We start from the raw sequence: 26361 nt of genomic DNA on the forward strand, positions 1-26361 counted from the left end.
CAAAGAGGATAAAAATACAGAAAACACCACCAACAAAGACCTGATTGTGAACATATTAAACAAAGGCTTAAGAAAAAAATGATCTCACAATGCTAACAGAGATGAGAGAAAAAACAGAGAAAGAACTAAAGGATAGCAAGAAAGCAATAACTGAGCAATATGACAATCTTCAGAAAATACAGAATATTTATAAAAGAACCAAACAGAACTCCTAGAGTTGAAGATCACAATACGGAATTTCTGGAGTCGAACACCACAACAACTAAAGTGAAAAATTACCAGGAGGTTTTCAAGAGCAGATTGGAGCTGATAGAAGGAATCAGTGAACTCAATGACAAGACAATTAAAATAAGTCAGGCTGAGGAGCAAAAAGATAAAAGAATTATGAAAAGCTAAAACAGCCTGAGACACCTCTGGTACATCATCAAGCATGCCAATATATACATTTATGGGAGTTGCGCAATAGGAGAAATAATGAAAGGAACAGAAGGAATATTCAAAGAAGTAATGATGACTTCCAAAACACAGAAAAAGAAATGAATATGTAAATCCAAGAAGCCTAGAGAACAACACACAGAATAAACAAGAAGAAAAATACATTCTGACATATACTGAACAGACTGTCAAATGCAAAGGACAAGGAGAGAATTCTGAAAGCTGCAAGAGAAAAGCAATGTGGTATGTACAAGAGAGCCCCAACTAGACTGAGTGTCGATTTCTCATTGGAAACCATGAAGGCAAAAAGGAAGAGGGTTCAAGTAATGTGCTGAAACGAAACAACTGGCAACTAAGATTTTTATATCCAGTGACAGTTTCTTTCACAAAAAAGGGAGAGAGAAAGACATCCCCAGAAAATCAAAAGCTAAAGGAGTTCATCACCATGAGATCTACCCTGCATGCAATGTTAAACGGAGTTCCTCAGACTGAAAGGAAAAGGCTTTAGATAAGGGTTCAAAGCAGCAAAAAGAAATAAACTACCAGAAATGGTAACAATTTGGGTAATTATAAATGATGGTATTATTGTATAGCATTGTTTCATATGTGTAGCTCCACTTTTACTTCCTACAGAAGCTAAAATGCAAATGCATAAAAAGTACAGATAAATCTATGGTTTAAAACATAAATGGTAACATCTATAAAAACTGGTAGGGGAATGGAGGGGAATAGGAAAAGTATGTATATGATACTGAATCAATATGATGTCAAACAAAATACATGGCAATTAATATTTCAAAACTTTAACTTATGTGTGAGATTAAAGCAAAAAAACATCTATTTGGTACAAAATTTATGTTTTGACTAGTGCAGTTCCTAATATAACTTATGTGGACAGCTTAATTGAACACCATAGTACATGGAACCTTGAGAAGGGCATGAGATTTTGTCTAGAGTAATGACCCAGTAAATTCCAGAGTGATCTGAACAGTGAATAAAAAAGTATTTGCTAAGTCCCCTTGGGGGAATGGTAAGAAAGGGAGAAAACTCAACTTCCCCAAGTGGAGAATCCTTGATATTCTCACAAGCAGTGGGGACAGCCAGAGCAATAGGCTGAGCCCACAATCTTGGGGTTTGTTCATATGAAACTTAACCCCACAAAGGATAGGTTAAGCCTACTTAAAATTAGGCGTAAGAGTCACCTCCAGGAGAATCACTTTTGTTGCTCAGATGTGGCCTTTCTCAGCCAGTACAACAAGCAAACTCACTGCTCTCCCCCTCTCTACATGGGACATGACTCCCAGGGTTGTGGACCTTCCTGGTTATATGGGACAGAAATCCTAGAATGAACTGGAACTCAGCATTAAGGGATTGAGAAAACCTCCTCGACCAAAAGGGGGAAGAGCAAAATGAGACAAATTGTCAATGGCTGAGAGATTCCAGAGTCGAGAGGTTATCCTGGAGGTTATTTGTACATATAATATAGATATTACCTTTTTAGTTCAGGTGTAATGGAGAGGCTGGAGGGAACTGCCTGAAAATGTAGAACTATGTTCCAGTAGCCATGTTTCTTGAAGATGATTGTATAATGATATAGCTTTCGCAATGTGACTGTGTGACTGTGAAAAACCTTGTGTCTAATGCTCCTTTTATCTACGTTATTGACAGACAAGTAAAACAGATGTATTTAAAATAAATATAGGGGGAACAAATGTTAAAATAAATTTAGTAGACTGAAATGTTAGTGATCAATGAAAGGGAGGGTAAGGGGTATGGTATGTATAAATGTTTTTCTGTTTTCTTATTTCTTTTTCTGAATTGATGCAAATATTCTAAGAAATGATCATGATGACAACTACACAACTATGTGATGACACTGTGAGTTACTGATTATATATGTAGAATGGAATGATCATATGGTGAGAATGTTTGTGTTTGTCTGCTGGTATGTTTAATAAATAAAATAAAGAAAAAAATCTTTTTTATAAAAATGTAAATGGTGACCCCTAAAAAAAAAGATGTCAATACAAATATGATATTGGTTTGAGCATATGTATTTATGAGATTAAGTTCTAACCCTCTAGTAAGCAAAAGGAAAATATATGAAAACTATATACAGATAGAAGAAGTCATCTTTCTTTCAAATGTCAAAACAGAAAAAATCAAATAAATAAAAACGTAAGCATTAAAGCAAAAATTGAAGAACAAAAAAAGGAGTAAGACACGAAAAGCCTAAATAGTAAAATGTCATAAGAAAGTCCTGAATTATCACTAGTGACTTTAAGTATAAATGAATTAAACTCGCCATTCAAAAGGCAATGATTGGGCAGGCCACAGTGGCTCAGCAGGCAGAGTTCTTGCCTGCCATGCTGGAGACCTGGGTTCAATTCCCAGTTCCCTGTGCCTGCCCATGGAAAAAAAAAAAAGGCAATGATTGATGGGATGTACAGGTTTTCCTTCTGTCTTTTTATTTGTGTTTCTGGAGTGATGCAAATGTTCTAAAAATGATCATGATGATGAATACTGTGAGCCACTGACGGTATACGTTCAATGAAATGTGTAGTGTGTGAAGATACATTAAAAAAATAATAATTGTTTTAAAGGCAATGATTAACAGAATGGATTAAAAAAGCGTGGTCCAGGAGATGCAAGGGTAGTTCAATGGTAGCATTCTCTCCTGCCAAGTGGAAGACCTAGGTTCTATTCCTGGACCATACACTTCCTAAACAAACAAACAAACAAAAGAAAAAACAATTCAACAAATGGTGCTGCCATAAGGGGTTACTCTCATGGAAAAATAATGAAATGTGACCCCCCCCATATAGCATTCAAAAAAAAGGCAAGGTCTAACTATAAACTGTGTGCAAGAAAATCCCTTAAATTCAAAGAAGCCAGTATAATGCAAGTGAAAGGACAGAAAGAAATATATCATGCAAGTGGTAATCAAAAGAAAGCTGGTCTTCAGTTAGACACTGTTACCTATCATAACTTATGAAACCCCAACCAAAATAATTTTTGGCAATCCTAAAGAATGCCTGGGGCATTTTATAAGAAGCTACAAGGTTCCATGCACCAGAATAACTTTCTAGAAACTTATAACCTCTAAATAGGTCCCTGAAATGCAGAGGGGCCAGCCTCTCCAGAACACCAAGTAGTTCCATCTCCCTATTCCATATTATTGACATCCCCTTCAAATATTGTGCTAGTTTGAAAGGCTGGATGGACCCTAGAAAAGCCATGTTTTAATCAAAATCCCATTTTGTAAAGGCAGAATAATCCCTATTCAATACTGTATGTTTGAATCTGTAATTAGATCATCTCCCTGGAGATCAAGAGTAGTTGTTAAACTGGATTAGGGAAGATGTGTCTCCACCCATTTGAGTAGTTCTTGATTAGTTTCTGGACTCCTACAAAAGAGGAAACATTTTGGAGAATGAAGGAGATTCGGAGTGAGCAGAGAATGCTGCAGCACCACGAAGCAGAGAATCCACGAGCCAACAACCTTTGGAGATGAAGAAGGAAAACGCCTCCTGGGAAGCTTCATGAAACCAGAAGCCAGGAGAGAAAACTAGCAAATGACAGTGTGTTCACCATATGTCCTGTCAGCTGAGAAAGAAGCCCTGACTATGTTCATCATGAGCCTTCTCAAATGAGAGAGAGACCCTGAACTTCATCGGCCTTCTTGAACCAAAGTATCTTTCCCTGGATGCCTTTGATTGGATATTTCTATGGACTTGTTTTAATTAGGACATTTTTCGGCCTTAGAACTGTAAACCAGCAACACATTAAATTCCCCTTTTTAAAAGCCATTCCACTTTTGGTATATTGCATTCTGGCAGCTAGCAAACTAGAACAAACACAAAAAAACGTAGAGTGGACAAAGCCCAACTACCCCTAAAGAGGAGGAGAAAGATCAAAGGTAATGATCAAAGGTCATACAGAGAAAGTAAGGTACAACATAAGTTTGAGTGCTGTATCATTTTACTGATGTTTCTTGCAGTCTCTAATACCTTAGAGTAGCTAGAGGTAAAAAAGTAAAACTGTGGAATTGTAACCCATACCAAACTCTGAAATCTATTCTGGCTCTGTTGCCATATTCTACTGAAACCACTCAACTATGCCACCAGAGTGTAGCCTGCCATTGTGGTAAGAAAGTAACCTCAAGCAATTAGGTAACCTTAAATTAATACACAAATCAATAACCATGGCTATATTTCAATTTAAAAAGTCATCAGTAAAGTAAACAAAAAAAAATTGAGGGAGAGATTAAAATTTTCACAGACAAAGGTTGAGAAAAATTATCAACACAAAATAGGTCGTATAAAAAATAATAAGGCAAGTTCCTTCGGTTGAGAAAAGAACACAGCAGAGAGAGAGGTCTGGAGGAGGATGCAAAATTAAAGAGTACCAGTAAGGGTAACTTAAAGGATAAAAACAGACAGAGGGATAAGGATATGAAGACCAAACAAATAAAAACTGAAGAATAAGATGTTACAGTCAAGAACTTAAAGGAATTACTTTGAACATTAATGGATTAAGAGCATCAATTAAAAGATACAGACTGGCATAACAGATTAAAAAACATAATCCATCTATATGTTATTTGCAAGAGACACATCTTAGATTCAAGGATACAATTAGGTTGAAAGTAAAAGAATGGAAAAAGATCTTCTATGTAACCTGTAAACAAAAGACAGCAGGAGAAGCTATACTAACATCAGACAAAAATAGACTGTAAATGTAAAGATGTCATAAGCATAAGACACAAGGAAGGACACTACATATGAATAAAAGGGACAATTCACCAAGAAGAAATTACAAACCTAATATATTTATGCTCCCAATCAAGGAATGCCAAAGTGCACGAGGCAAGCACTGGAAAAACTGAAGGGATCATACTCATATTTAGCTTCATTCAATGTAGTAATATTATGGTGCTACGATCAGGTAATATTCTGCCATCCATTTCTGAATGTTTACATTCAGTCCTGTTGCACACTTTGGATTCCTTCAGAACCAAATGCCCAATCTCTACCCTATTTCTATATTCTGATAACCTGTGTTTTTACCTTCAACTCCAAAATTCACTCATTAATGTTAGTTCATATTAGTGAGACCATACAGTATTTGTCCTTTTGTTTCTGACTATTTTCACTCAACAGTCCAATTGAAGCTGAATGTGAGTAATTCAGTATATATGTGAGTAATTCACATATAATGTGATAGAGGAAGAAGGGCTGGGGGTACATATGAAACCAGAAGGAAATATACAGGCTAAAGACTAAGCCTGTTTAATTTACGAATACCTAGAGTGGACAATGATGGTGATTAAATGTACAAATAAAAATATGTTTTTGCCTGAGGCAGAACAAATTAATGACAATATTGATAAGTGTTGAAAATGGATGGTATATGGGAAAAAGCACATTCAATGCAAGTAAAGTCTATAGTCAACAGTAACAATGTAATATGCTTCCACTAAATTTAACAAAAGCATTATGCCAAAACTAAATGTCAAGAGGTGGGGATATGGGGGAGGGGTATGGATTCTTTGTGGAAGAAAAGGAAATGTCTTCATATAGATTGTGATAGTGAAAGGATGTCTATATACATAGGTTGGATTTTATGATACGGGATTAAAACTGTTTTAAAATGGAATCAAGATGGCAGTTTAGCAATGTACAGATTTTAGTTCATCCTCCAAAACAACTACTAAGAACCAAAAACAGTACAGAACAGCTCCTGGGGCCACATCAGGGACTGGACACACAGCGTACCCCAGTCTGGACCAGCTGGACTGGCCGCAAGCCCCCCTAGAACTGTGAGTTTCCCAAGCTGTGACGGTCAGTGCCCCTCCCCCACAGGTTGCTTCCCAGAGGGGAAAGGAAAGGAACTTCACTAACAGCAGGGGCTGAATGCAACCAAACGCCAATCGCGGAATTAATTAACAAATACTGACTACAAAAATAGGCCCCCCAGCTCAGGTGAACCTGGTCAAAGCAGAAGTCGCTCATTTTTGCCCTGGTGCCAAGGGGGCAGGGCTGACGAAAAAAGGGGAAAAAAAAAGTAAACAGAGGGTTCTGTGGCTGTGTTTCAACAAAGGCTTAACTGCCTTTGGATTCAGTGACAGGACTTCTCAGGCAGCAACTACCCCAGGCATAGGCAGAAACAAGCTCATTTGAGGGCCTGTCTGGAGCCTGTGCCTTCCCCAGGGGAGGAGGGAAGCCCAACTCAGGTGGAATCCCTCCCTTAAGGAATTCAGACCCCAGGGCTTGGTAATTTGAAGCCATTAAAACCAGCCTACAGCCTCTCCTCTGTCTCCACCACACCCCTAGCAGGGAGAGTCTGCAAAAGTTAAAGATACCACATTACCTTATGCTGGTGGGACCTGCAGGCAGACAGACAAGAGCCACATACTGGGCAGGATAAGAAAAACAGAGCCTACAGACTTCACAGGAGAGTCTTTCAACCTGCTGGGTTTCACCCTCAAGGAAAACCGACACAGATGACTCTTTACTCCTGATAGGACACCAGTTTGGTCTAGGAAAATCTGGCTGGGGTCTATAAGAGTGGGTGGGAAAGGCACCATACAAGCAGGGCAAGAAACAAGGGAACAAGAACTGAAAAATTCTTCTCTGTTAAACAAAACCTAAGCTAGAGGTCCAGAAAGAGCTGAACTGAATGTCAAAGAACAGAGAGACAACAAATTCACCCAGCAAGAAAACCTTAGGTAAAAGAAGTGAAAGCAATCCCCAGAATAAACTAATTAAGGTAATTAAATGCCTAGCCATCAGCAAAAAATAATAAATCACATTAGGAAAATTGAAGATATGACCCAGTCAAAAGAATAAACCAACAATTCAAATGACATACAGGAGCTGAAACAATTAATTCAGAATATATGAACAGACATGGAAAACCTCATCAAAACCAAATCAATGGATTGAGGGAGGATATAAAGAAGGCAAGGAATGAACAAAAAGAAGAAATCGAAAGCCTGAAAAAACAAATCACAGAACTTATGAGAATGAAAGGCACAGTAGAAGAGATGAAAGAAACAATGGAAACCTACAATGGTAGATTTCGAGAGACAGAACACAGGATTAGTGAACTGGAGGATGGAACATCTGAAATCTGACAAGAAAAAGAAAATTTAGGGAAAAAAATGGAAAAATATGAGCAGGGACTCAGGGAATTGAAGGACAATATGAAGTGCACGAATAAACGTGCTGCGGGTGTCCCAGAAAGAAGGAGAAGAGAAGGGAAAAGGAGGAGAAAAACTAATGGAAGAAATTATCACTGAAAATTTCCCAACTCTTATGAAAGACTTAAAATTACAGATCCAAGAAGTGCAGCGTACCCCAAAGAGAATAGATCCAAATAGATGAACTCCAAGACATTTGCTAATCAGAATGTCAGAGGTCAAAGAGAAATAGAAAATCTTGAAAGCAGCAAGAGAAAAGCAATCCATCACCTACAAGGGAAGCCCAACAAGACTATGCATAGATTTCTCAGCAGAAACCATGGAGGCGAGAAGACAGTGGGATGATATATTTAAATTATTAAAAGAGAAAAACTGCCAACCAAGAATTCTATAACCAGCAAAATTGTCCTTCAAAAACTGAGGAAGAAATTAAAACATTTTCAGACAAAAAATCACAGAGAATTTGTGACCAAGAGTCCAGCTCTGCAAGAGATACTAAAGAGAGCACTAGAGACAGATAAGAAAAGACAGAAGAGAGAGGAGTGGAGAAGAGTGTAGAAAGGAAGACTATGAATAAAGGTAAAAAGAAGGAAAATTAGATATGACATATAAAATCCAAAACACAAAATGACAGAAGAAAGTACTACCTGTACAGTAATAACACTAAATGGTAATGGATTAAACTCCCCAACCAAAAGACACAGACTGGCAGAATGGATTAAAAAACAGGACCCATCTGTATACTGTCTCTACTGAAAGGACATGAGGGCAAGGACACAAATGGACATTTGCACACCAATGTTTATAGCAGCATTATTTACAATTACCAAAAGATGGAAACAGCCAAAATGTCCATCAACAGAGAGTTGGTTAAACAAACTGTGGTATATACATACGATGGAATATTATGTAGCTGTAAGACAGAATAAAGTTATGAAGTATGTAACAACATGGATGGACCTTGAGGACATTATGCTGAGTGAGATTAGCCAAAAACAAAAGGACAAATATTGTATGGTCTCACTGATATGAACTGACATTAGTGAATAAACTTGGAATATTTCGTTGGTAACAGAGACTACCAGGACATAGAAATAGAGTAAGATATTTAGTAATTGGAGCTGAAGGGATACAGATTGTGCAACAGGACTGAATACAAAAACTCAGAAATGGACAGCACGTACTATCTAACTGTAATACAATTATGTTAAAACACCGAATGAAGCTGAATGTGAGAATGATAGAGGGAGGAGTGCTGGGGGCATAAATGAAATCAGAAAAAAAGATACACAATAAAGATTGAAATGGTATAACCTATGAATGCCTAGAGTGTATAATGATAGTGACTAAATGTACAATTTTAAAAAATGTTTTTGCATGAGGAAGAACAAAGGAATGTCATTACTGCAGGGTGTTGAAAATAGATGGTAATTAATATTTAAAAATTTCAACTTATGTGTGAGACTAAAGCAAAAAATGTTTATTTGGTACAAAATTCATATTTTGATTAGTGCATTTCATAATATAACTAATGTAGATAGCTTGGTTGAGCAACATAAGTACATGGAACCTTGGGTAGGACATGAGATTTTGTTGGTTTGTCCAGAGTGATGCCCCGATGAATCCCAGAGTGATTTGATCAGTGACTAGAAAAGTATTTGCAAAGTCCCCTTCGGGGAACGGTGAGAATGGGGAGAAATTCAACTTCCCCCAGTTGAATTGTTGAGATTCTCACAAGCAGTGTGGACAACCAAAGCTACAGGCTGCACCCCCAGTCTTGGGGCTTATTCATATGAAACTTAACCCCACAAAGGATAGGTCAAGTCGACTTAAAATTTAGGCCTAAGAGTCACCCCCAAGAGAGCCTCTTTTGTTGCTCAGATGTGGCCTCTCTCTCCAGTCAACACAACAAGCAAACTCACCACCCTCCCCCTATCTATGTGGGACATGACTCCCAGGGGTGGGGACCTTCCTGGCAATGTGGGACAGAAATCCTAGAATGAGCTGAAACTCAGCATCAAGGGATTGAGAAATACCCTAGAACGAGCTGAGACCCAGCATCAAGGGATTAAGAAAGCCTTTCTGACCAAAAGGTGGCAGAGTGAAATGAGACAAAGTGTCAATGGCTGAGAGATTCCAAACACAGTGGAGGGGTTGTCCTGGAGGTTATTCTTATGCATTAAGTATATACCACCTTGTTATCCAAGATGCAATGGAAAGGCTGGAGGGAACTGCCTGAAAATGTAGAGCTGTGTTCCAGTAGCCATGTTTCTTGATGATGATTGTATAATGATATAGCTTTCACAATGTGACTGTCATTGTGAAAACCTTGTGTCTGATTCTCCTTTTATCTACCTTGTCAACAGACGAGTAGAACATTTGGAATAAAAATAAATAATAGGGGGAACAAATGTTAAATTTAGTTTGAAATGTTAGTGATCAATGAAAGGGAGGGGTAAGGGGTATGGTATGTATACTTTTTTTTCTGCTTTCGTTTTTTCCATTGTCTTTTTATTTCCTTTTCTGAATTGATGCAAATGCTCTAAGAAATTATCATGATGATGAGTATGCAAATGTGTAATGATATTGTGAATTACTGAATATATATGTAGAACAGAATGATCATTTATTAAGAATGTTCGTGTTTCTTTCTTGTAATTTTTTTAATTAATAAAAAATTTAAAAAAAAGAAATTATAAGAAGATATTATATGCTTAATGAATTCACAGTTTCTGTTTGAGATGAAAAAGTTTGAGTTGTGTATATGTTATACAATAAAAAAGTTTTTTCTGAGAAAAAAAAACTGTTTTAAAATGAACAGAGATCGAGAGGCTACTCTGGAGGTCATTCTTCAGCAAGCTTCAGTTAGAAAAGGCTACCTTTCATAACTTGTCAAACCCTAACCAAAATCATTCCAGCCATTCCCAAAGAACACCTGGAACTTTATATAAGATTCTACAAAGGTTCCCTCCATTACGGTAACTTTACTCCAGATGGGTCCCTGGACCAGGTAAGTCCTGAAAATCAGAGAGGCTAGCCTCTCCAGAACATCAACTATCCCATTATTATCAACAGCCCCTTCCAAAGTGCAAAAGCTTGAATGGGCATACACCAAATACCCTAAAAGAGTGGGAGAAAGATCAAAGGCGATAGTGGAGTTATATAGAGAAGATAGGGTTTTAACAAATGAGTATGACTGCTGAATCATTATATTGTTATTTCTTTTAGTCTCAAGTATCTTAGAACAGCTAGAAGTAAAAACCGAAAATTGTGGAATTGTAACCCATACCAAACTCTGAAATCTGTTCTACAACTCGTTGTTGTGTGCTTTGAAATTCATTGTTTTTTCTGAATATGTATTTTTTCAATAAAAGTCAATTGTGCCAATAAAAATATATATATATATATATTCCTTCTAGCCGCCAATGTTCTGGAACAGCTAGAAGGAAAAATCTGAGATGATGGCATGGGAGACGAAGACAAACCCTGGGATCTGTCCTCTAACTATTAAAGAGTGCTTTGAAAACTATTGCTTTTTTCTTTCTATGCTTTGCATATATGTTATATTATACAATAAAAAAGTTAAAAAAAAGAAAAAAAGGAATCATTATGTTGATATTTCTTTTAGTCTCCAGTATCTTAGAGCAAGTAGAAGGAAAAACGTAAAATTGTGAAATTGTAACCCATACCAAACTCTGAAATCTGTTCTACAACTAATTGCTGCAATGTGCTTTGAAATTTATTGCTTTTTTGTATATATATTATTTTTCAAAAAAAACTTTCCTATAGCCTCCAGTGTTCTGAAGTAGCTAGAAGGAAAACTCTGAAATAGTGGAATGGTAACCAATAGTGAACTCTGAAATATGTTCTGTAAATACTTGTTGAAGTATAGTTCGAAAATCATTGCTTTTCCTTTCTTTGCTTTGTATACGTTATATTTAACAATAAAAAACATTTAATAAATAAAATTTTAAAAATTAAAAAACTAAAATGGACAAAGAGAAACAAGTGCTAGAAAAGATGTGCAGAAAGAAATGCACCTATTCACTATCGGTAGGGAAAGCGAGAGGTGCAGCCCCTTGGAGGGCAGTGTGACGGTTCCACAGGAGGCAAGAGGTGTGGTTGCCATATGACCCTGAAACCCCACTGTGCATTATATACCTGGAGGAAGTAAGTGTGGGGACACAAATGGACATTTGCACACTGGTATTTATGGCGGAAATGCTCCAATGTTCGTGATTCACAATGGAAGAGAAGGACCGAGGAATGGAAGGGGGAACTAAGGTGTATACATATAACGGACTACTGAGTGGCTGCAAGAAGGAATGAAGTTGTGAGGTATGCAACTAGATAATGAAACTTAAGGACTGTATGTTAAATGAAACGTCAGATAGAAAAAGACAAATATTATCACGCCTCACTCATATGAATTGATTAATATAAAAACTCAGTGAACTAAAATTGAGAGCATGGGTTATCAGCTTTGGACCTACTGAAAAGGGTCCTAAACGGTAAGCACTTAACAGCAGTCATATATTTAGGAGTTGTAACTTACTAAATTCTGAGATACTGAGCTTTTCTACATAACCTGGTGGTTCCCAGAAACTTCAGATATTTATATGATACCTGAGACCCAGAATTCGAGCTCTGAAGCTATGCAAGTGAGCAGTATCTATACAGGAACTGTTTAAAAAATTGAAAAAGGGATCAGATTTTGAGTGGAGATATGAAGGAAGCTGATCTAGAAAGGACAGTAGAATACAGGGTAAAGGATGATATCAACCATATTTTAAAACTTTCAACTTCTCTGTGAGACCACAGTGAGATATGTATACTTGGTGCAAAATTTATTTTGGGGGTAGTGCATTACTTAATTTAACTTGTATGATCAGTTAAGTTGAATACCATAAGTATTTGGAATCTTGAAAAGAATGTAAGATTTTGTTGGTTTGTCCATGTTATGTCATGCCCTGATATATCCCAGAGTAATTTGGGCCGAAAATAAAGAAATGTTTGCAAAGTCCCGTTGGGAGACTGCCCAGAAGGCAGAATGTGAGCCTTCCACATCACTGCTCAGGAGTAGTAGTGCCCAGGCCTTGGAGAGGGTGGAGCGCATTCCTTGGGGTTTGGGGAGAGCTTAGCTGCCATCATGTTGTTGTGGAGGGTTCAGTGAGGGCACCAGAGATGGCAAAGAGCCCAGTGGAGAGGGTGGAGCCGAGAAAAAGGTGATCTCTCCAGTGTCCTTCAAGGTTGCATTTAGACAGAGTTCGCCATTGTGTAGGTCCTGAGAAACGGTGGGACTACCACTTTTCAAGGCTCCAAGGATAACTGACTCTCAGACTCTGAAATCTAATGGAGCATGCCCCACAGGTTTTTGGAACTGTATGGGTCCCGTGACCCCTGCATTCCCTCCAATTTTTCCTTGTGGAGCTGGGAATATATATCAATGACTGTCCCTCCTTTGTATACTGGCAGCAGATAACTTGTACAGGTTCAGGGCCAGAGCAGAATTTTGTCTTAGGTGACTTTGATGAGATTTTGTACTTTTTCTCAGTTCATATTGTATATGTAGTGTTACTGAAATGGTTTAAGCTTTCTGATATTGCTACAGAATGAAAGTATTCTATATTTGGAAAGATGTCTTTTTTGGGTCCAAAGAATGGAATGTGCCATCATTGACCTTCTTGAATGAAAGTATCATTCCCTGGATGCCTTAATTTGGACATTTTTATAAACCTTTCTTAATTTGGACATTTTCACAGCCTTAGAACTGTAAACTTGCAACTTAATAAATTCCCCTTTTTAAAGAGCCATTCCGTTTCTGGTATATTACATTCCAGCAGTTTTCAAACTAGAACAGTGTGTTTATTAGTTATTTTTCTCTTTGGAGCAATGAAAATTCTCTAAAAATGAGAGTATTGATGATTGTACAACTAAATAAGCATACTGTGAGACATGGATTGTTCACTTTGAACAGTATATGTGATGCCCAATGGATGAAGGTGGTTGAAGGAGACATTGAGGGAGCAGAGGAATGGTGAATTGCAGTTTATACATATGACAGAATATTGTACGACTATAGAAAGGAACGAAGTCATGTAGCATGCAACAAGGTGAATGCACCTTGGGGACAATATGTGGTGCAAAATAAGCCAGAAACAAAAGAATAAATATCGTATGTTGTATTTTAGAAAATACTTATAAGACAATTGGTCCTAGATTGTAAGCTCTTATAAAAGTCATATTTAGTCCAGAGCTGTTATATTTTATTCCTAGATTTTGAGATACTGTGCTATATTTGTCTAATGTGGTTTCTCCCTGGAACTTTGGCTACTGCATGATACCTCAGAGTCAGCGCTGGCATTCTGCAGCTCTGAAAGTCAACATTACCACATACAACAACTGCTAAAGAAAGTGAAAGAGAGATCAGACTTCAATTAAAGATGAGAATGAAGCTGATAAGATCAGGACTAAGGTGAATCAGAATACAAGGGCAAGGATGACAGTGTCTGAATTTTAGAACTTCACTTACTCTATGAGACCAAAGGTATAGAGGTTTACTTTGTCCAAAACCAAAATTTTCTGTAGCACATAATCTAACCTAACCTTTCTGGATAACTCATTAAACAACCCAAACATAGGGAATCCAGAATGGGAATGAGGGCCTGTAATTTTGTATAGCTTATGTTGGGCAATTAATTAAAAATTACTGCAATTAACAAAAAATTATAAAATAAAAATTACTGGAAACGTACAATGGAGGATGGGAAAAAAAATATGGAACTATTATGCTTTTACCACCAGGGAAACTGCTGATATGGTCTCAAATATTTGGGATACCCAAGTCAATAGGCCAAGCCCTTCATCTTCAGGCTTGCATTTGTGAAGCATTATTTTTATAGTGGAGAACCTAAGTCTATCTACCGTTATGTGTAAGAGTTACTTCCATAAAACTTCTTTTGTTGCTCAGATGTGGCCTCTCTCTAAACCCAATTCTGCAAGGGAAATCATTACCCTACCCCTATGTGAGATATGACTCCCACAGATAAGCCTGGCTCTGGCACCATGGGATCGATGCTTTCCTGACCAAAAGGGGGAAAAGAAATGTGACAAAATAAGGTATTAGTGGCTGAGAGACTTCAAATAGAATTGAGAGGCTATGCTGGAGGTTACTCTTACGCAAACTTTAGCTAGATAATGCTAATTACCATGATTTGCCAAACCTCAACCAAAACCATCCTGTTAATGCTAAAGAACACCTAGGGCTCTATCTGAGATTCTACAAAAGTTCCATGTACTAAGATTACTTTCCAGAAACCTACAATCTCCCAATGGGTTCTTAAGTCAGATAAATCCTGAAACCCAGAGAGGACAGCCTCTCCAAGAACATCAACTAGTTCCAGCCCCCTATCCCATATTATCGGCACCCCTTTTCAACAAGAAAATGTTAGAAAGGGCAGAGCCCAAATACCCCTAAAGATTGGGAGAAGGATCACAGGAGAAGGTAGAGTTATAACAGAGAAGACAGGATTTAACAAATGAGTGTGACTGCTGAATCATTATATTGACATTTCTTTTAGTTTCCAGTGTCTTGGAGCAGCTACAAGGAAAAATCTGAAATTATAGAACAATAATACGTATCCAACTCTGAAATCTGTTCTAGAACTACTTGTTACAATGCATTTACTTTTTTTTGTATATGTTATATCTCATAATAAAAAATGTTAAAAAAAAAAAGGATAGCCAATCATGTAATGGACCAATTTCACGGATGAGTTTATATACATATTATGAAGTTTAAAGAGTAAAGAAATACAAATAGTATAGAAGGCATCTCTCAGAGGTTGCTAGTATCTAAGGTGAAAAGTGAGATTAACTAAAATACAATGGCATTAAGACATGTAAAAGCAATACATTCTAAAAAGCCATCAACATACAAAAGGAGATATGGCAACCCAAATACTAAACATAACCAAACTACCTTCTTAAGAAATCAGAATTGTGTCAATATATCTCAACCTGAAGTATAAGTCAATCACATTAAATGGATGAAGCTAACTTAGTGATGATCAATTCAACTAAAAGAATGGCTTACATTTTTTGAAAAATGTGTATAATCTATTTTTATATCTGGACTATCATCTAAACATTACATTTATAAAACGGCAGGAATAGGTCACTGAGTCCTTATAGGGTCCTCATTAGATATTCCTTAAAATTTGCTTTTTCTTTGTTCTAAATCCACAATAAACTGAAAATCTTCTAATTTTTAATTCCTGATTCAGAGAAAGGGCGCCTACATGCAGCATAAATATGATGACAAGAGGAGTACAAAGATGATATTCTACTTTAAAACAATAATTTGAAATTCTATTTGCACAAACATGCACAGTTGATTACATCTGTTTTTTTAAACACATGCCAGGAATTAAACATTTTTAGCATTTCTTTAAAGAAATACTTTACCTGCCATCTCTTCTGAGGGCAAAAGAGATGCCATCCTTCTGGAAAGGAAGCAGCCTCGCTCGTAATTTGTCCGGTAAATAATCCAGCTGTTTATCAGATTCACAAGAAAAGTGAGGCTTAAGAGACTTTTTTATGTTATGAAATTTAGGCATGTTGACCCTAAAAACAGAGAAACAAACAAGGGTAGGGTGAGAAGACAGATATTACTAAGTATGTTACAGAATCAAACATATATACTAATATTAAAGTGCTTATAAACAACCTTCATATATCATCTATACAAATATGAGCTGGATAAATCATGCCCTCAGATTAAGAGACTAAGAAAATTCAAAGCACTGAGTCCAGATGCAATTATTTAATGTATTATCTAGAACCTTAGCATCCTTTATTTCATTTTAAGCCATAATATAGCCACACCCGTTTTACGACTTTACTGAAAAGTTATAAATCAGCTACATATTTGCAAATTAAATAATTTTTTAAATAATGGATGAATTTCCTACAGAAATATAAGTTTTTAAAATCGATCCTGTTAGAGATGTGTATCTTTGTAAAACATCAGATTTTCTGAGATTTGGCAAATGTTTACTTAAAGAATTCAAAATTAACTCCAAATTTAAATTAATTAAATTAATTCAACATTGTTAAATACGATTAATTTTTAAATACTGAAATCAATTTTTTTTAAATAGCTGAATCCACAGTGTAGATTGGTACAGTCATCTCCACTGGGGTTCCACAGTTGTAATTTTACTTTTCTACCATATAAAAATTTCAAATACTTATAAATTTTTAGCTTTTTGCAAGAAAAAGTCTTATTAAACCAATATAATATAACGTTTCTCTAATAATATTACTTTGTATTTATATCACACCTTTCCAACTGTTTATATATAATCACATTCCATCTTTAACACAAGTTTGCTTCTTTCTCAATTACTTATAGATTTATTGTATATTAGGGTTCTCTAGGAGATATCTGTAAATATGTGATAATTGGGCACCATTACCTGGCCAAGTAGACACATAAACCTAACCATCACACTTATAAAACGTCAACTAAAAAGTAATCAACCTCTGATCCCATTGTCTAAGAATCTGAGGAATTAAACAAGTATTTATTCATAACAAATAGAAACTTCATACCATGAGGTAAAGAAGCAAGGCTCATATTATTGATTAATTAGAGATTAGTTGCTCACATGGGGAAGGAATTAAGAGGGCAGTGTCTACTCTGGGGGGGCCAGGAAAGGTCTTTTTAGAAGGTAAAATCTGACTATGGTCTGTATTCAAAATTGGGAAAATAGCATTCGAGGCAGAGAGCATTAGAGTAAAGGACTCGAAATGAGAAAGTTGTTTTTGAGATACACAACAGAGACCAATGTGGCTGAACCAAGAGAGAGAATGGTAATGAGACAAATGGTATAAATAGGGAGAAGTCAGATCAGACATAAAGACTTCAAATTTTATTTTAGGAATGAAAGGCAGCCAATGGAGCTGTGCTGTGCAATACAACATTAGCCACATGTGATCATTTAAACTTAACCGAAAATAAATAAAATTGAAAGTTCAGTTCTTCGGTCTCACCAGTCTTGTTTCAAGTGTTTACTGGCAACATATGGCTGGTGAACACCACATTGAAAAAATGGAGATATGAAACATTTCCACCTTTACTGAAAGATCTACTAGACAGCATTTACTGGAGGGTTTGAAGCAGGGGAATGATGTAATCTGACTTACATTTCAGAAACAATCACTAGGGACAAAGCTACCAATGGAAAGTCAGGATATGAATATTCCTATACAACTTGGCCAGTCAACAAAGCCCCAGTTCAACAGGCAACTGGATTTAGAAATGTTTTATTGCACAGACCAGTCTAAACAAAGTCCTCATAAACACCAAGGTCCTCATAAACACATCACAACAAAAAACAAATTTTGAGTAAAGAATAGAGAATGCTTCAAAGGGGTCAAGAGTATAAGCAGGAAACCAGTTATCGTGCTGTAAAAGACAAGAATCATCTTTGCTAGCAGAAATACAGATATATGGTATATGTACAGCAGTAAAGCAAACAAGACTTGCTTATGGAGGACATGTGGAAATTGAAGGAAATAAAGATTCAAGACAGATCTGGAGTAACAGAGTTAATACTAAACAGCAATTTACTGATATAGTGAAAACTATGGAAGAAATGGAATGGGGAAGAAAAGGGAATAGATCATTTAGGAATAAATAAAGCTTGAGGTGGTGATGATATGCAAATAGAAACATCATACAGACTTGGATCTACATTTTGCAGAAAGAGAAAAGCGAATTATCAAATTTATTTGGAAGGGTGAGAAGGCCCTGAAATAGCTAAATACTTATTGAAAAAGGACAAAGTTGGAAGATTCATACTTCCAAACTTTAAGGATATTACATGGCCATACTGGTCAACACAGCAAAAAACCATAATGACAGATAAATTGATCAATGGAATCAAATTGAGAGTTCAGAAACAGACTGTCACATCTATGGCCAACTGATTTTTTTTTTTTTTGGCATGGGCATGCACCAGGAATCAAACCCGGGTCTCCGGCATGGCAGGGGAGAACTCTCCTGCTGAGCCACCGTGACTCGCCCCCAACAGACTTTTGACTCGGCTGCCAAGTTCACCCAACTGGATAAAAATACTCTATTTAACAGGTGGTACTGGGAGAAGTAGATATCCATATGCCAAACCATATACAAATCTCAAACCATATCCTATATCAAACCATATACAAAAATTAACTCAAAATGGATCAAAGACCTAACCATAAGAACCAGGACTATATTATAGAAGAAAACGCAGGGAATCTTCTTCAAGGTTTTGTGGTAGGCAATGGTTTCTTATAGTTTATGCACAAAGCACAAGCAATGAAAGAAAAACAGATAAATGGGAACTCCTCAAAATTAAAAACTTCAGTGTATCAAAGGAAACTGTCACAAAAGTGAAAAGACAACCTACCGAATTAGAGAAAATATTTGGAAATCACATATCTGACAAAGGTTTAATATGCAGAATAGATAAAGAAATCCTATTGCTGAAAAATGCAACAATATAAAGACAACCCAATTTAAAAAGAGGAAAAAGGGGGGCAATCCGAGAAGGTGGCAGCACCTGGCTCAGACCCACGCGGTACCCCAGCCTGCCTGGCCTGCAGTGCTCCCACCTTCAGTGGCAGTGGCGGCGGCGGCAAAACAATGCCCTTTGACTTCAGGAGGTTTGATATCTACAGGACGGTACCCAAGGACCTTACACAGCCATCATACACCGGGGCCATTAGTTTTCCATTAGCATGCATTCTCCCATCCCCAGTCTGGAAAGAGTCAGACTTTTGGACATGTCTGGAAGCATGGAGCAAGGAATGCAGCTAGAAGACCTGGACTGGTCTAAGTCGGCATTGATCTGCCATCTAGGACCTGAGTCTGTTTCAGAAGTCTGGTCCAGAGAACCTAAAAGTCAGGTACAAACATGGATTGAAAACCTTCATTAGCCCGTAGTATCAGGTCTTTCTGGATGAATAATTCCTATCTGCCTTCACTTTTTTCATTCATTCAGTTTTTACTTTGTATTTTACCACTATTTACTTTGTAATTTGTAACTTCTCTGAGTCAGGCCCTGTGACAGACCCTGAAGCTAAGGGTAATGTTGAGACATTCCCTGTGTAGAGATGAGGGTAGAGGGAGCACACATAGTGAAGAATGACTGGTGGTATTTTGCACACTTGGGTCTTAGCATAGCTGACTCTTCCCTCATCATGTCCGCCTTAGCCAGGCCTTGGTACAAGCCTTGTACAGAGCACACAGATCACAGAAGAGGCCTTCCCTTCCCCATTCATTCTTTTGGGGGGCATGCCTGAAAGCACGGGGCAAGGAATGCAGCTAGAAGACCTGGATTGGACTAAGTCAGCCCTAACCTTCAAAATGCCTCCCAATTTTGTACATGCTTCTTGTCAGAGCATCCGGTGGACTACTGGGATAGGGGGTTGTGAGAATGATTCTGAATTTTGGGTCCTGTATGATATTATCCAGAAAAGGTGCCTGATTTCAGATGAAGAACGTCTTCCCTGCCTGGTGGAAATCTTTCCTGAGAGGTATTATAACTGCAGTTTGCAGGTGAAAAGAGAGGGGAAGGACATGAGCCAGGAAATCTGAATTTATAACTAATCTTCTCCAATGAATCTGTTCAGGAGAAGACATTTGGAATTAAGTACTAAGACATTAAAAAAGAAAAAAAAACCCGATGTCACAGATACTACAAATGAATTATGTACAGCATACTCAGATATAGATTACAGAGTGAGAAAGCATATTTCAAAAGGATGTGTACCACAGGAGAAACCTTCTTATACTCACTAGGATGGCTTTAATGAAAACAAAATGAAAATAAGTGCTGGCAACGATGCAGAGAAATTGGAACCCTTGTTCATTGTTGATAGGAGTGTAAAATGGTGCAGTCATGAGAACAGTTGGGAGTTCTTCAGGAAGTTAAACGCAAGATTATCATAAAACCCTGCAGTTCCACTGTAGGTACATACACAAGAGAACTAAAAACAGACATCTATGTAGCAACTTACACATGAGTGATCATAGAAGCATTACTGACAATAGCCAAAACTGATAAATCCATGTGTACTCTGAAAGATGAAATGTCCAGAATTGATAAGTCCATAGAGTCAGAAAGCAGATTAGAGGTTACCACGGGGTAGGAAAGAGGGAATGGGGAGTGATTACGTAATGGGTATTAAGTGTTTTTATTGGGGCGATGGAAAGTTTTGAAACTAGGGAGAGCTGGTAACTGAACATTGTAAATCCCTAAATGCCACTGAACTGCAGGCTTTAAAATGTATACGTGGATTTGCAATCGGCCCTCTGCAGCAGAGCTGCCGCCAAGATGCAGATTTTCGTAAAAATCATTGTAGGAAAGATCATTACTCTTGAGGTTGAAACCCTCAGATACAAAGAAAATATGAAAGCCAAGATCCAGGATGAGGAAGGAATTTCTCCTGATCAGCAGAGACTGACTTTTGCTGGCAAGCAATTGGAAGATGGATGTACCTTGTCTGACTACAACATTCCAAAGGAGTCTACCCTTCATCTTGTGTTGAGACTGTGAGGTGGTGTTAAAAAAAGGAAGAAGTCTTACACTATTTCCAAGAAGTATAAGCATTAGAGAAAGAAAATTAAGCTGACTGTCCTGGAATACTGTAAGGTGGATGAGAAAGGCAGTATTAGTCACCTTTGTTGAGAATTCCCTTCAAATGAATGTGGTGCTAGGGTTTTTATGGTCAGTCACTTCGACAGACATTACTGTGACAAGTGTTGTCTGACTTAGTGCTTCAAAAATCAGAAGACAAGTAATGGTGTGTGGATTAATACAAACAATGAGCTAACATTTAAAAAAATATGTGAATTTCACTACAATAAAAAAATTGTGGACTTAGCAAGGACACATGGAACGGCAACCAACACTGTGGCCTCTGGGCAGGAGCCTGGAGATCAAAAATGAGATAGAAACTCCCACAAAATAACTTTTACATGGCTTGATTTGTTTTGTTTTTCTGTTGCAAACATGTCTGACCAGTTCCAAAAATAAATGAAATCCATAAATGCTAGGAAAAAAAAAAGACTTCAATAGACAGACATTTCTCCAACAAAGAAATACAAATGGCTAAAAAGCACATGAAAAGATGCTCAACAACACTAATGATTAGGGAAATCAAATCAAACCCACAATAAGATATTATTTCACACCTACTAGAATGACCACTATTTAAAAACCAGAAAATTACCATTGCTGGAGGATGTGGGGAACCAAGAATGCTCCATTGACAGCTGGTGGGAATGTAAAATGATGCAGTTCCTTTAAGTATGGAATTGCTATATGATCCAGCAATCCTATTACTAGGTATATAACCAAAAAACTGAAGACAGGGAGTTCAACAGATATCTGCACACTGAAATTCATAGTAATATTATTCACATTTGCCAAAAGATAGAAGCAACCCAAGTGCCCATTTACTGATGAATAGATAAAAAAAAATAGGGCATATACACCTGATGGAATATTATTCAGCTGTAAAAAGGAATGAAGTCCTGATGCAGGAAACAACATGGATAAAATCTTGAAGATATTATGTTGAGTGAAATAAGCCAGACACAAAAACAACAAACATGGTATGATCTCACTGTTACTAACTAGTTATAATAAGCAAACTCAAAGTCTTAGACTTTAGAAAATAGGTTGCCAGGAGATATACTGGGATTAGAAAATGGGGAGCTGATGTTTAACTTGTACTGAATTTCTATTCAAATTGACTGAAGATAAAAGTTTGGAAATGGATGGTATTGACGGTAACACATTATTGTGAGCATAATCAAAAGCACTGAACTGAGGACTTCCGGAAAAGATGGCAGCTTAGTAAGGTGAGAGCGTCTTAGTTCCTCCTCCAGAACAACTACTAAATAACTAGAAACAGTACAGAAAAGTTCCCGGAGCCACGACAGAGACCAGCAACACAGTATACCCCAGTCTGGACCGGCAGAGAGACTCCGCTGCGGTGAGGTCCCCGAGCAGTGTGCACTTCCCTGGGCCACGGCGACTGGCGGCCAGCGCCCCTCCCTCCCTCCTTCCCGGTCCGGCTGAGAGACTCCGAGAGGCAAGTTCCCAAAGCCGCGGCAGCTGGTGTCCAGCGCCCCTCGCTCACGGGCAGTTTCCTGTGCCGGCTGGGAGTTCGGATCAGAGGTTCCACAAGCCGCGGCAGCCGGCGCCCCTCCCCCACACGCAGCTTCCCAGACCAGCTGGGAGCCTCAGATCAGTGATTCACCAAGACAGCCGGGGACCGGCGCCCCTCCCCCACGCGCGGCTTCCCGGGCCAGCTGGGAGCCTCGGATCAGCAGTTCCCCAAGCCATGGCGAACAGCGCCCCTCCCACACACGCGGCTTCCTGGGCCGGCTGGGAGCCTCGGATCGGCGGTTACCCAAGCCGCGGTAGCCAGTGACCTGCGCCCCTCCCACACGCACGGCTTCCCAGGCCGACTGGGAGCCTCGGATCAGGGGTTCCCCAAGACGTGTCGGCCGGCGACTGACGTCCCATCCACACACGTGGCTCCCCTGGCCGGCTGGGAGCCTCGGATCAGCGGTTCCCAAAGCTGCGGAGGCCGGCAACTGGCGACCCTCCCACACACGCGACTTCCGGGGCCGGCTGGGAGCCTCGGATTAGCGGTTCCCCAACACGCGGCGGCCGGCCCCGCTTCCCCACAAGCAACTTTTCGGAGGGAAAGGAAAGAGTCTCCAACAGTAGTAGAGACTGAGTCCAACCTAATACCAAGAGTGGTATTAATGAACAACTTCTGACTACTAAAAATAGGCCCTTAGCTCAGGCGAAACTGATCAAGGCGGAAGTCGCCTATTGGGCTAACTGAAAAAGAGGAAAGGGGGCGAAACAGAGCCTTCTGTTGCTGTTTCTACGGAGGCCTAGTTGCCTCTGGGCTCAGCGCTGGGATTACACAGGTTGCAACTGCCCCGAACGCAGAAACAGGCTGCTTTCAGGGCTCTCTACCACCTAAACCTTCCCAGATAGAGGGGAGAAACACAACAAAGGTGGAATCCCTCTCTCAAGGAATTCAGATCCCAGGACTTCACAATTTGAAACCATTAAAACCAGCCTACAACCTTTCCTCTGTCTCCACCACACACCCAGCAGTGAGAGTCTTTCAAACGTAAAGGAGCCACAACATCTTTTGCTGGTAGGACCCGCAGACAGACAAGCACCACATACTGGACAGGATAAGAAAAACAGAGCCCAGAGAGTTCACAGGAAAGTCTTTCAACCTGCTGGATCCCACACTCACGGAAATCTGATTAAATGCTCAGACGCCAGCAAAAAATAACAAATCACACCAGGAAAATTGAAGATATGGCCCAGTCAAAGGAACAAACCAATAGCTCAAATGAGATACAGGAGCTCAGACAACTAATTCTGAATATACGAACAGAAATGGAAAACCTCTTCAAAGACCAAATCAATAAATTGAGGGAAGACATGAAGAACGCAAGGGATGAACAAAAGAAGAAATGGAAAGTCTGAAAAAACAAATCACAGAACTTATGGGAATGAAAGACACAGAAGAGATGAAAAAAACAATAGAAACCTACAATGGTAGATTTCAAGAGACAGAGGTTACAATTAGTAAACTGGAGGATGGAACATCTGAAATCCAAAAAGAAACAGAAACTATAGTGGGAAGAATGGGAAAATTTGAGCAGGAGTTCAGGAAATTGAATAATATGAAGCGCACAAATATACATGTTGTGGGTGTCGCAGAAGGAAAAGAGAAGGGAAAAGGAGGAGAAAAATAATGGAAGAAATTATCACTGAAAATTTCCGAACTCTTATGAAAGACTTAAAATTACAGATCCAAGAAGTGCAGCGCACCCCAAAGAGAATAGATCCAAATAGGCGTTCTCTAAGACACTTATTAGTCAGAATGTCAGAGGTCAAAGAGAAAGAGAGGATCTTAAAAGCAGCAAGAGAAAAACAATCCATCACATACAAGGGAAAGCCAACAAGACTATGTGCAGATTTCTCAGCAGAAACCACGGAAGCAAGAAGACAGTGGGATGATATATTTAAATTATAAAAGAGAAAACTGCTAACCAAGACTTCTATATCCAGCAAAATTTTCCTTCAAAAATGAGTGAGAAATTAAAACATTTTCAGACAAAAAGTCACTGAGAGAATTTGTGACCAAGAGACCAGCTCTGCAAGAAATACTAAAGGGATCACTAGAGTCATATATGAAAAGACAGAAGAGAGAGGTATGGAGAAGAGTGTAGAAAGAAGGAAAATTAGATACGCTATATATAATACAAAAGGCAAAATGGTAGAGGAAAGTATTACCCAAACAGTAATAACACTACATGTTAATGGACTGAATTCCCCAATCAAAAGACAAAGACTGGCAGAATGGATTAAAAAACAGGATTCTTCTATATGCTGTCTACAGGAAACACATCTTAGACCCAAAGAAAAACACAGGTTGAAAGTGAAAGGTTGGGAAAAGATATTTCATGTAAATAACAACCAGAAAAGAGCAGGAGTAGCTATACTAATATTCAACAAATTAGACTTCAAATGTAAAACAGTTAAAAGAGACAAAGAAGGATACTATCTACTAATAAAAGGAACAACTAAACAAGAAGAGATAACAATCATAAATATTTACACAACGAACCAGAATGCCCCAAAATACGTGAGGAATAAACTGCAATTACTGAAAAGGGAAATAGACACATCTTCCATAATAGTTGGAGACTTCAATTCCCCACTCTCATCAATGCACAGAACATCTAGACGGAGAATCAATAAAGAAACAGAGAATTTGAATATTACAATAAATGAGCCAGACTTAACAGACATTTATAGGACATTACACCCCACAATAGCAGGATACACCTTTTTCTCAGTGCTCATGGATCATTCTCAAAGACAGACCATATGCTAGGTCACAAAGCAAGTCTCAACAAATTTAAAAAGACTGAAATCATACACAACACTTTCTCGGATCACAAAGGAATGAAGTTGGAAATCAATAATAGGCGGAGTGCCAGAAAACTGACAAATACGTGGAGGCTCAACAACATACTTTTAAACAACGAGTGGGTTAAGGAAGAAATTACAAGAGAAATTAGTAAATATCTCGAGGTGAATGAAAATGAAAACACAACATATCAAAACCTATGGGACGCAGCAAAGGCAGTGCTAAGAGGGAAATTTATTGCCATAAATGCCTATATCAGAAAAGAAGAAAAGGCAAAAATGCAGGAATTAACTATCCACTTGGAAGAACTGGAGAAAGAACAACAAACTAACCCCAAAGCAAGCAAAAGGAAAGAAATAACAAAGATTAGAGCAGAAATAAATGAAATTGAGAACATGAAAACAATAGAGAAAATTAATAAGACCAGAAGTTGGTTCTATGAGAAAATCAACAAGATTGATGGGCCCTTAGCAAGACTGACAAAAAGAAGAAGAGAGAGGGCACAAATAAATAAGATCAGAAATGGAAGAGGAGACATAACCACTGACCTCACAGAAATAAAGGAGGTAACAACAGGATACTATGAACAACTTTACGCTAATAAATACAACAATGTAGATGAAATGAACAACCAACTTTGACTCAAGAAGAAATAGATGACCTCAACAAACCAATCACAAGTAAAG

At 38.2% G+C, this 26361-nt stretch overlaps 1 protein-coding gene and 1 pseudogene across 8 annotated transcripts in view; one reads left to right on the plus strand and one right to left on the minus strand.

The window, feature by feature from the left end:
- Positions 1-26361, minus strand: part of ZRANB3 (zinc finger RANBP2-type containing 3) — a 382105-nt gene that overhangs the window by 323238 nt on the left and 32506 nt on the right. For all 8 annotated transcript variants that reach the window (XM_077153669.1, XM_077153667.1, XM_077153662.1 and 5 more), the window contains exon 2: positions 16106-16264. In XM_077153669.1, the coding sequence (XP_077009784.1) occupies positions 16106-16264 (159 nt within the window). The remainder of the gene's footprint in view (positions 1-16105; positions 16265-26361) is intronic.
- Positions 21028-21642, plus strand: LOC143676773 (ubiquitin-ribosomal protein eS31 fusion protein pseudogene; annotated as a pseudogene).

Source organism: Tamandua tetradactyla, chromosome 3, assembly GCF_023851605.1.
Source record: "Tamandua tetradactyla isolate mTamTet1 chromosome 3, mTamTet1.pri, whole genome shotgun sequence".
Classification (NCBI taxonomy): domain Eukaryota; kingdom Metazoa; phylum Chordata; class Mammalia; order Pilosa; family Myrmecophagidae; genus Tamandua; species Tamandua tetradactyla.